General features: G+C 38.7%; 2 protein-coding genes across 34 annotated transcripts in view; one reads left to right on the top strand and one right to left on the bottom strand.

Annotated features, from left to right (window-relative positions):
- LOC127964887 (NACHT, LRR and PYD domains-containing protein 12) overlaps nucleotides 1-12556 on the top strand; it is a 397699-nt gene that overhangs the window by 13083 nt on the left and 372060 nt on the right. For 2 of the 29 annotated variants that reach the window (XM_052565357.1, XM_052565341.1), the window contains 2 exons: nucleotides 5028-5141; nucleotides 5907-6020. The exons of 26 other annotated variants lie outside the window; for them this stretch is intronic. In XM_052565357.1, coding sequence (XP_052421317.1) covers nucleotides 5028-5141; nucleotides 5907-6020 — 228 coding nt within the window. Of the gene's footprint in view, nucleotides 1-5027; nucleotides 5142-5906; nucleotides 6021-6320; nucleotides 6345-12556 lie in introns of all 29 variants that reach the window. One more of the 29 variants, XM_052565342.1, reaches the window with a different exon arrangement.
- The window catches only part of LOC127964942 (uncharacterized), a 171511-nt gene that overhangs the window by 79260 nt on the left and 79695 nt on the right, over nucleotides 1-12556 (bottom strand). The gene's annotated exons all lie outside the window — the stretch shown is intronic.

Raw genomic sequence — 12556 nt, 5'->3', positions numbered from 1 at the left:
TCAGTCTGGTGGCCTGGCATCGGAAAAGATCTTCAGACGACAATTTCTCAATGTGCCTTCTGTCACGAGCACAGACCTACTCAGAGGAAAGAGCCCCTCATTACCACTTCCTCCCAGTCCTTGGCACACCATAGGAGCGGATCTGTGTGAATATGGTGGACAAAACTATTTAGTGGTCGTGGATTACTATTCTAGAGACATTGAACTTGCACATTTAAGCCGCACTAGCAGCCTCAGTGTGATCACTACGCTAAAAGGGATGTTCATTAGGTGGGGGATTCCGCATGAGTTACACTCAGATAATGGTACCCAGTTCAGCAGCATGGACTTTGCAGACTTTTGTAAGAGCTGGGGCATCCATCATGTTACTAGCAGCCCACACTTCCCACAGTCAAATGGGACTGTTGAGCGGGCTGTCAAGACAGCGAAACATATCTTACGTCAACCTGACCCTCAATTGGCACTTTTGAGTTACAGAGCCACTCCAATTACTGCCACTGGTGCAAGCCCTGCTCAGCTGATGTTGGGACGACAAATTCGCACTACACTGCCTGTCCTTGAGAAGACTTTGCGTCCACGCCATATCAGCTTTGAGCGGGTATTGTAAAAGGACAAAAAAGCTAAAGCAGCTTACAAACACTTCTTTGACAAAAGACATTCTGTTCGTACGCTTCCCTGCTTAAACCCAGGAGATCAAGTTCTCTTAAAGTTGGATGGGGAGAAAGCATGGTGCACATCAGGAACAGTGGTGAGGAAAACAAAGGAGCCATGATCCTATCTTGTTCAGACACAAAGTGGAGCTGTGTTAAGACGTAACAGGCGTCACCTCCAATTGGTAGAGCCCACAGAAACTGATTTTGGAAAGAATAATGTGGACAGTTCTACACCCATACCACCTGCACAAAACACACAGGAGCATTTTGTTCCTGTCATGAATGCAGAGCAAATTCCACCTGACTCTGTTCCTGGTTCTAAAATGACCTCTAGTGGCAGGTTAATAAAACTGCCAGTTCGTTACAGAGACTAGAAGTGGAGGGAGACAAAAAGTCAGAAAGTACTGATAATGGCAAAAGGGTATTCAATGCATAATTAGATGTTTATGAAACAGCATTCCTGTTAATGTTTCTGCATTTCAGATTTCTTAATGTGGTGCAAAATGTTTGAAGTTCAACAGTATACAAGCCACAGTAATTTGTTTATTGAATGCACTTTCCCTTTGGCTATGGTTCATAAGTTAACTGATATTGACTAATGAGTTATGTGGGGATAGTTCTGTTAAAATGAAGATTACATTCTGCACTTTAAAATGTATCTCTGTTGGAGGGGAGATGTGTTGGGATGTACTACATTACCCATAAGGCATTTGGGTGTATGACGTAATTCAAGAGGCGACTTCACTGGAGAGTGTGTCGCAGATGTTTACTGACTTCCACATGTGTCGGATGTGTTAACTGTTGCTCATAATAAACCGTAACCGATAAGAGCCATACACTTGTGTGCCTGTGTATGTGACAAGTAGTAGCAGCAGTTCTAGTGTTTTATCATGAAGAACAGTTAATAACAGACTTACCCAGAAGTGCAGCTCAGAATCAGTATATAGTTGTTTGGCTGCTTTATAATAGTCTTGTAGAGCTGCGGTTAGTGTTCTTGTTACTAGGCAGTACTTCAGTTGGTAATAGACAAATATCAGTATTTAGTGTATGGCTGTGCGATTAATCGAAATCGAATCGAAATCACGATTTGAGATGTTGCAATTTTATAATCGCAAAAGCCTGCAATGTGGACGCGATATTACTCTGTTCCAGAGCATATGCATGACTGTCAGCCTTGAGTGACAGTCTTACTAACCAGTAGAGTGAGGGCACCTCCGTTCTCCCCAATCAGCACTGCTCTAGCCAACTGTGTAAACGCCCACCATTAAAAACATACATTTACATTTACATTTAATCATTTAGCAGGCGCTTCTATCCAAAGCGACTTACAAATGAGAACAATAGAAGCAGTCAGGTCAACAAGAGAACAAAAACAGTATATAAGTGCCATGACAAGTGTCAGTTAGTCTAGTACAGAACACATAGCCAGGTTTTTTTTATTTTTTATTTTATTTAAAAAAAAATTGTAATAAATGAAAAGACAAGAAAGGAAGGAAAAGTGCTGGTATTAGTTGGTTACGTGCTCGTTAAAAGGATGAGTCTTAAGATGTTTCTTGAAAATGAATAAAGACTGAGATTGGGAGGACATTCCACCAGCTGGGCACAGTCCAGGAAAAGGTCTGTGAGAGTAATTTTGAACTTCTTTGGGATGGCACCACAACGCATCGTTCACTTGCAGAGTGCAAACTTCTGGAGGGCCCATAAGATTTAACCAGTGAGTTTAGGTATGTTGGTGCCGTGCCAGTGGTCGTCTTGTAGGCAAGCATCAGTACCTTCAATTTGATGCGAGCGGGTACTGGTAGCCAGTGTAACCTGATGAGGAAAGGAGTAACTTGAGCTTTTTTTGGCTCATTGAACACAACCCTCACTGCTGCATTCTGGATCAAAGAGGCTTGACAGTACATGCATGAAAAGCCAGGAGAGCATTACAATAGTCCAGTCTGGAGAGAACAAGAGCTTGGACAATAAGTTGTGTGGCTTGCTCTTACAGGAAGGGTCTAATCTTCCTAATGTTGTATAAGGCAAGTCTGCAGGACCGGGTCGTTGTAGAAATGTGGTCTGTGAAGCTTAACTGATGTTCCTAGGTTTCTGGCTGTCCTCGAAGGAGTAATTGTTGACGAACCCAACTGTATAGAGAAGTTGTGATGAAGCAGTGGGTTAGCTGGAATCACCAGGAGTTCTGTCTTCGTAAGGTTAAGCTGAAGGTAATGGTCAATCATCCAGCTAGAAATGTCACTCAGACAGGCTGAAATGCGAGCAGCTACCGTCGGGTCATCTGGTTGGAATGAGAAGTAGAGTTGGGTGTCATCAGCATAGCAGTGATAAGAAAAGCCATGCTTCTGAATGACAGATCCTAATGACGTCATGTAGATGGAGAAGAGAAGTGGTCCAAGTACTGAGCCTTGAGGAGCCCCAGTAGCAAGGTGTTGTGACTTAGAAACATCACCCCTCCAAGACACACTGAAGGATCTGTCAGAGAGGTAGGACGTAACCCACAGGAGTGCGGTTCCAGAGATGCCCATTTTCTGAGGGTGGACAGGAGAATCCTTCGCTTGAAGGAGGTGAGTGGGGATCGGATCAAGTGGACAGGTAGTAGGATGATTGGACAGGATAAGTTTGGAAACATCCATCTCTAAGAGTGGGGAGAAAGAGGAGAAAGAGTGTGTGACTGTAATTGTGAAGTTGTCCTCAGTCTGCGGTGTGGAGGATTGGTCACTGATGGTTCTTGTCTTATTTGTGAAGTAAACTGCAAAGTCGTCAGCTGTAAGAGTCGATTGAGGAGGTGGTGGAGGCGGATTAAGAAGAGAAGAGAGAGTCTTGAAGAGTGTCCGAGCGTCACAACAGCTGCTAATTTTGTTGTGGTAGTAGGATGTTTTAGCCGTGAAGACATTTGCAGTGAAGGAAGAGAGGAGAGACTGATACACACTGATGTCGATAGAGTTTCTTGATTTCTGCCATTTCCTTTCTGCAGCCCTGAGTTTAGAGTGATGTTCACGGAGAACCTCGGACAGCCAGGGGGCATATGGGGTGGTGCGTGCTGGTCTAGACTACAGTGGGCAAAAGTTGTCCAAGCAAGATGTTAAAGTGGAGTAGCGCTGTTTGTGTCCAGAGCTGAAAACTGAGAGAGTGCAGGAAGCAAGGATGAAACCACAGAAGATAATAATAATAATAAAGACTAAAAAAATAAAGTTATTTATTGATATAAAAAATATATATTTCCATTGAAATTCAGTAACTAAGTTAATTCTATAAAATTAGTTGTACCATTATAATCTTGCTGAAATACTATACGTATATATACTGCACATTGTTGACAATATTGAGCTGAAGCTTGACTTTGGAAATGTAAAATCGCAAATCAAATCACAATCGCAATATCTGTCAAAAAAAATCACAATTAGATATTTTCCCCATATCGCGCAGCCATAATTCAGTGTGCTGGAAGTGACTGTAAAATACTATGTTATATGACTATGTAGATATCTGAGAGCCTTGAGCTTTTATTTCGTATACAGGTGCTTCTCAATAACTTAGAATGTTGAGGGAAAGTTAATTTACTGTATTTCAGTAATTCAACTCAAATTGTGAAACTCATGTATTAAATTCAATGAACACAGTCTTGCATGTATCATAATTAGGCTATCTATTTGCTCACACACGAGCAACTCTGTTTCATCTCGGAGATGCGTTCTGTCTTTGAGCTTGCCAAATTCCGCCGTGTAAATAGCAAATCCATCATGGCACAACTGCAACTGGCTCATAAAGGGAATGGAAGATGAGACTCTGATTGGTTTATTGCACGTTACGCCCAAAAAACCCCATTACCAGTTAAGAGAATAGGGACAAGACGTTAAGAACTTGTGCCCGGGCGTGCCAACCGTTTTTCCATCCTTAAAATAGCAAAAGTGGATTTGGACACGTCCTGAGTTCACCTGCACCATGCGCTTTACACTTTGCATTTAGACTTAAACTACTTCATTCTGTGTGCATTGAAATTATTTAATACATGAGTTTCACATTTTAAGTTGAATGAACTTTTCCTCAACATTCTAATTTATGGAGAAGCACCTGTAGACACTGGGTTTTTCCTAAAGATAATTGTAGTTTGAACTATTTGTTTGGATGCTTGACCCCTGTATGACTGAGAGTGTGGGTCAGAAAACCTCACAGCATTGCTAAGAGTTTGTTTATTAGTGGAAGAAAAACTGTCTTCTGCTGTCAAACCATTCACACATGTGGAGAAGGCGTCCGGATCAGATGATCATGATGTAAATGTGTTTTGGCGTCACATCTGACTGATGCTGCAGAGTCTCACTTTCTGTCATCATCACTGTTTACAGCAAAAGAGTGTGATATTTCTGTGTGTTTTCTCAGGATCTGCAGTCAGAGATCTTCATCTCCTGATCACAGCTGTGTGTCTCTGAAAAGTGACAGATCCATGTTTTATCCTCCTGCCCTCAGTGATGAAGCAGTGACCTCTGACCCCTGGTGAGAATAATCGTGTGGTGATGATTGAACTGTTTTATGGGAGTCAGAAACTTACTGAATACACACAGACACTCGACACAATGAGCACACGAGCTCCTACAATAACAACCTTCAGGAGCGCAATGAAAATATGATAATAATCTTTAGAAATGGTAAACATGGTGAAGAAATAACATTGGAAAAAACACGTTGATTAAAAAGGCATGAATATTCGTACACATTTACACGTATCATGAGGAAATCTTTTTAAGCTTTAATGTTTGATGTATTTTTAAAATATATTTTCAAAATATATTTCAGTATTTAACAGTGTTTCAGATAGGTCAGGTGTCTAATATATTTCTTCACTAGCTACATTTATGTTAATGGCTATATATGTAGACCAAAATAAACATGCTTTTGTTAAATTTGGACAAAATTAAATGGACCAAACAAAACACAATGTTAAACGCAGACTTTTGGACTGAAACAAGTCCATGATGGGCCGACTTGATTTAGCCCAAAAAACGATGTCCAAATGACATCTTGTGCTGGGTGGGATAATCATCTTGAATAATGGGATATTGGATTTTGTCTGGCTTTTAAATTAAAATTAAGATTTTATAAAAAAATGTATTTTATATATATATATATATATATATATATATATATATATATATATATATATATATATATATATATATATATATATATAATTTTTTTTTGTCGATAAAACAGACTTTAGAATAATTATCACCATAAAGGATTAAATCTGTTTTGTTATAGTTCAGTTGATCAGAAGAGATCAGAAGCAGAGTCCAGCTGTGTGTCTGTGAGGAGTGATGTGTCTTTGGGACATCCAGTAATGTGTAAGAGTGGAGATACAAAGACTGATCTCAGGTACAGTTTTAAATAAATATTATTACAGCATGCCATTTTATATTATCAAAACAGTGTCTATAGTATTTCTACTATATATGGACAATTATTCTTGTACATTGCTAAAAGATATATAAGATATTATAAAGAGTGAAGAAACAAAGACTGATCTCAGGTCTAATATTTCTGTAAAAGATTATTTGGTTATGAAACCGAAATACATAAAAGACACTGTGCTCATTTGCTTATTTATTACTTACAGTGCATTCATGCTATCAATTTTTACCTATCATTTAATAATGCAGTATTTTAATTTTCCAGGCATGAAGTCCTCAACAGGTTTAGGTCAAATCTGAAGCAGAAGTTTGAGTGTCTGTATGAGGGAACAGCGATGCAGAGAAACCCAACACTCTTGAATGAGATCTACACAGAGCTCTACATCACAGAGAGTGAGAGTGGAGAGATCAGTAATGAACATGAGGTGAGACAGATTGAGACACAATCTAGGAGAGCAACAACAGAGGACGCAGCCATCAAATGCACTGACATCTTTAGACCTTTACTTGGACAAGACAAAGCCATCAGAACTGTGCTGACAAAGGGAGTCGCTGGCATTGGAAAAACAGTCTCTGTGCAGAAGTTGATCCTGGACTGGGCTGAAGGGAAAGAGAATCAGGACGTCCAGCTCATATTTCCACTTCCTTTCAGAGAAATCAACCTGATGAAGGACAAAACACTCAGCCTTTCAGATCTTCTTCATGCCTTTTTCCCTGAAACTAAAGAAATGGAAATATCCAGTGATGAACATAAAGTGTTGTTCATCTTTGATGGTCTGGATGAGTGTCGTCTGCCTCTGGACTTTAAGAGCAAAGTGAAACTGTGTAATATATCTGAATCAGCCTCAGTGGACGTGCTGCTGATGAACCTCATTGTGAGGAATCTGCTTCCCTCTGCTCTCATCTGGATCACCTCCAGACCAGCAGCAGCTGATCTCGTCCCCTCGGAGTGTGTCCATCGAGTGACAGAGGTACGAGGCTTCAATGAGCCACAGAAGGAGGAATACTTCAGGAAGAGAATCAGTGATCAGAGTCTGGCCGACAGGATCATCTCACACCTGAAGTCATCAAGGAGCCTCTACATCATGTGCCACATCCCAGTGTTCTGCTGGATCTCAGCCGCTGTTCTGGAGAAGATGTTGAGTCCAGCAGAGAGTGGAGAGATTCCCAAGACTCTCACTCAGATGTACACACACTTCCTGATCCTTCAGACCAACATCAAACATGAGAAGGACTATGAGAAGAAGGTGACAGATGAAGACATGATCCTCAAACTGGGGAAAGTGGCTTTCCAACAGCTTGTGAAAGGAAACCTGATCTTCTATGAGGAAGACCTGAGAGAGTGTGGCATTGATGTGACAGAAGCATCAGTGTACTCAGGATTGTGCACTCAGATCTTCATAGAGGAGTTGGGCTTGTATCAGGGGAAAGTCTTCTGCTTTGTTCATCTGAGCATTCAGGAACATCTAGCAGCTCTATATGTGCACCTCTCCTGGACAAACTACAACAGAAATGTGTTCGAGTCAATCACCAAACAAAATTCACCGTCTAAACTTCAGGACAGGATTCAACACTTGTTAAAACATGTTTCATTATCTGAGCTGCATCAGAGAGCTGTAGATGAGGCTCTTCAGAGTAAAAATGGACATCTGGATCTTTTCCTGCGGTTTCTTCTGGGTTTGTCAGTGGAGTCTTATCAGATTCTCCTACAACAAATAATGACACTGAAAAGAAGCAGCTCTGACAAAAATGAGAAAACAGTTGAGTACATCAAGAAGAAGATCAGGACCACTGACTCTCCAGAGAAATCCATCAATCTGTTCCACTGTCTGAATGAACTGGGTGATCATTCACTAGTGGAGGAAATACAACATTATCTGACATCTGGAAGAATAAAGGAAGCCAAACTATCTTCATCTCAGTGGTCAGCTGTAGTTTTTGTGTTGTTGACATCTGAAGAGGAACTGAATGAATTTCGTCTTGATAAATTTGTTAAAAAAAAGAATAATCCTGAAAATATGAAAGTTCTTCAGAAGCTGCTGCCTGTGATTAAAGAATCCAGATCAGTTCAGTAAGTATCACTGAGAACAATCACTTCACTGTTAAAACGTTTAGAAAATCACAGTTAAAGCTCAGAAATCTTCAGCGCTGCAGATGTTGTCCAGAGTTTAGTGGTCAGTATTTTCATGTGTTTTATATCAAATCAGTGACACTTTTAGATTCAGAGACAGATAAGTGGCATATGAATAAATTATTTATTTATTCATATATTAAGTAATATATGAGGAATTTAAGTAATTGTCATTTTTAAAGGCATCACGAACTGCCTCAGTTTTTTATTTTGTACCATTCTTTGAGATCCACTTATAATGTTGTCAAGCTAATCATTACACAAGCTGTTGTTTTGTCAGACTGCCTTCAATATAAGCTGTCTTTAGACTAACGACTAAGTTTTGTGTTCTGAAACTTACAGGATGTTTTTATAGTACAGTGTCCTCTTATGTCAAAAGATCATGACCCCTTTAAACTACTCTTGTTCAACAAAGTAATAATATTCATCCTAAATCAGACTCATGTTTTTTTTTTCTGTGACATTTTAGATCTCAGTCCAGTGATCCATCAAACATGTTTATTTGTGATTTGTGTTTGTTCTTTCTCTTTACTAATGGATTCACAGCTAAACTGATCTGATCTGAGAGATTGAAAAGTGTTATTGTTCTCTACAGGTTGATTGGTTGTGGTGTCACAGATGAAGGTTGTTCTGCTCTGAATTCAGCTCTGAGATTAAACCCCTCACACCTGAGAGAACTGAATCTGTCTGGGAATAAAATAAGAGATTCAGGAGTGTGTGCTGGACTGGAGGATCCTCACTGTAAACTAGAGAAACTGTGGTAAGATGATATATGACACACTGTAAAATATTTGTGAAGTGAAAAACAAATCAGCCAGAAAACACAATAGTTGTATCAAGATACAGAGATACAGAAAATAAACCATTGCGTGTCTTTGTTTTTTGTTCATGTGTGGACTTCTGTGTTCATGTTAAAGCTGTTTCTGCATTAGCAACACCTTTAAATGGATTCTGTTACACTAAATGCTAATAGCTCATCTTGTTAGCAAAGGCTTGACTGTTAGCAGACAAAATTACTAAAGAAACCAGTCAGATAAGTGAGAGAGTAAGAACAGTGGGCTTTTGAGGAGACCGACTTGAGGACAAATCTGCATTTCTTCTCATTTACTCCATTGTATATTAGCTCAGAGAGGTGTTTATATTAAAGAAAATATAAGAACATTTTCAAAACATGGAAATAAAATGTCTAACATGTGTATAATTAAATATATATGTTTTGTCCTCGTGTTGATCAGATGTTCTGGTGAATCAATCACATGCAGCTCATATTGTTCCCAAACTCAGAAGCGTGAGTCTCTTCCTGCAGCTTCAAGAACAGCTTTACTGATCAGCAGCTTCAGTGTGATAAGGAGCAGGTGTAGGGGGCTTTAGGAAGAGACACAAGGAAGGACACTAGAAGACACCATCTGTTTATAATCAACAGAATCAGAGAAAGAATATGTTATAACCTACTGTTTTGTAAAGCACTGCAGTACATTGAGGTGTGAGTACTATCTGCAAGTATGAATAATATCTCACAGTAAAGGTGATCTGTATGATTATTGAAATTGCAAAAATAGTCTTCAGCTATTTCCTAAATAAACTACAAAGGAAACATCTATAGAGTGAGAATAATGCCAAAACCTCTCACACACACACAAAACCTGTTTTACTCACACCCAATGATTCACAAACAAATTCAGCGTGGTTTGCAAATACAAAACATCAGTCACAAACTAATGCATTTTGTTCTGCAAATAAAAAAATGTACGTATCAAACAAATACAGTATGTTTTACATATATAAAGAAACGTATTTCTTCAATGACAAAAATGTCTTCCAAGTAAAAAAAAATACCTTCAAGTACACCAACAAAACAAAATTCTACAAGTAGGAAAAAACTGTCATGTGACTTTAGGCACTAATTTTCCGCCTTGCTGATCCACACACAAATGCCTTCAGATTACCTGTTACCGACTTTCTTAAATAGAAAATAGAATAGAAGAAGAAACGCTAGCGTGGGGGTCGTTTTGAACTCGATGAACTGACAACAGGTGAGTTTCCAGTCGTTGCTGGTGAAAAATCAAATGTTAACTAAACTCCAGAAATGTCTGTCATGGGTAGGGTGATGTGTAAAAGATAATGTATAGCGGCTCTTGGCCGCTTATCGTGTGTGTGAGGTTTTGGCATGATTCTTACTCTATAAACATCACGGACGGAAAAGTCCTGAGAGCGCTGCATGAGCTTCATCTGCAGGACCGTTAAAGACTTTAATGAATGATGGTGAGAATGTGAGATTGGTAGTGCTGTCATAAAATTCACAACGGTTGTGCTGTGATTATTTTATATTATATTAAAATGTAAATCTTTTTTAGTATTGTAATAATATATATAAAAAAATACTTTATTTTGATAAAAAATATTTCAAAATTATTAATAATTGTAATGTTTCCAAACTTTTGGCAGGTACTTTAATAATAATCAAAATTCTATATACTTCACTATAATATATTATAGTACTTTATTATAATATATTATTATATTTTTGTCATGATTGTTAAATGCTGCTTTTATTTTTTACAGGAAGGTTTGTATTTTTACAATATAAGATATATCTTTTAATGTGCTAAAATATATTTTTTTAATAATGAGTGCTGGGGCATGGTCAGATTTTCCTTCTTTTTTGTCTCTAGCTGATCACATGCCTGTATTTGGTTAAAAAACAAATATATCAGAAGCTGATGTTTAGTCTTTATTTCCAAACGTGGACACCACACACAGCTATTGACTGACCACAAACAGGAAATGGAACTAATTTGCTTCATCTTTGATTCGTTAATGTCTTGCGGTCTTGCTGTTTTTTCTTGTCTTTGAACAATTTTGGGCTAAAAGTGTGTTGTTACGCAAGCGTTACTGAACATGTACCGAGTAAAATATTACTGAAAATTGATTAGTAATGCCTTACACTACTGCGTTACAGCAAAAAGTAATATGTTACTGTAATGCATTACGTCGTGGCCTAACGGCTAGCGAGTCGGGCTCGCAATCGAAAGGTTGTGAGTTCGAGTCTCAGGCCGGCAGGAATTGTAGGTGGGGGGAGTGCATGTACAGTTCTCTCTCTACCCTCAATACCACAACTTAGGTGCCCTTGAGCAAGGCACCGAACCCCCAACTGCTCCCCGGGCGCCGCAGCATAAATGGCCATACTTCACCATACTTGGCTGAATGTCACGTCACTTATGTAATGCGTTACTCCCTACACTGGTTACAAGTTATTTTAAAATCATTAATAATTGTAATGTTTCCAAACACATGCCTGTATTTGGTTAAAAATCCTGACAGAGTAATACATTTTTTTTTTGAATGAGGTTTTAAATGATTTATGATCATGTTTTTTTTCCTTTTACATTTTAAATCTCAGTCCAATGATTCATCACACATTGATTTGTACTTTCTCTTTACTAATGGATTCACAGCTAAACTGATCTGATCTGAGAGAGTGAAGAGTGTGTCGTTGTTCTCTACAGGTTGAGTGATTGTGAAGTCACAGATGAAGGTTGTTCTGCTCTGAATTCAGCTCTGAGATTAAACCCCTCACACCTGAGACACCTGGATCTGTCTGAGAATAAAATAAGAGATTTGGGTGTGAAGTGTCTCTGTGCTGGACTGGAGGATCCTCACTGTAAACTGGAGAAACTGTGGTAAGATTATATATGACGCACTGTAAAATATTTGTGAAGTGAAAAATCACCCAAAAAGCCAGAAAACACAACAGCTGCATCTGAAATCGTACACTTGTTCACTGAATATGTAAATATGTAAATGATATTAATCATAGAGCGTCCTCAGGCGACCGTTAATGACAATCAGAATGAATACGCTGTGATTAACAAACATTTTAAATTATCATTTTTGTAAGTTAGAGAAAAGTCTGAGTGTTCTGGTTTTGGCACGCTCTCAGATGCTCCATTACCGCTCAACACATAACACACACACACGCGCGCACACACACACATATACCATTGGACTTCCAAGGGCATTTCTCACTCACCCTCATACATTTATTGGATATATTGTGTATATCTAGTATTTTTTTCTCTTCTGTCTTCTTGTATAATACACGCTGGGTTGGCCTTCATTCTTTATTGTGGTGGTTATTTATAGTTCCTGCATTCATTCAAACCCCACTATAAAGAGGTAACTGAAAAGTTTAATTTGTGTAGCCTGTTTATTTTAGGCCGAGCGTTACAAGCAGTGTTGTGCAAATTACTTCCAAACTGTAATACATTATAGATTACTTGTTACTGTCATTTAAAAGTAATTCCTTCCATTACAATATTACTGTCTCAGAATTGTAATGCGTTACATGACTCCAGTATTACTTTTGAGTT

Source organism: Carassius gibelio, chromosome B9, assembly GCF_023724105.1.
Source record: "Carassius gibelio isolate Cgi1373 ecotype wild population from Czech Republic chromosome B9, carGib1.2-hapl.c, whole genome shotgun sequence".
NCBI classification, from domain to species: domain Eukaryota; kingdom Metazoa; phylum Chordata; class Actinopteri; order Cypriniformes; family Cyprinidae; genus Carassius; species Carassius gibelio.
This window is presented reverse-complemented; position numbering and strand designations above follow the sequence as displayed.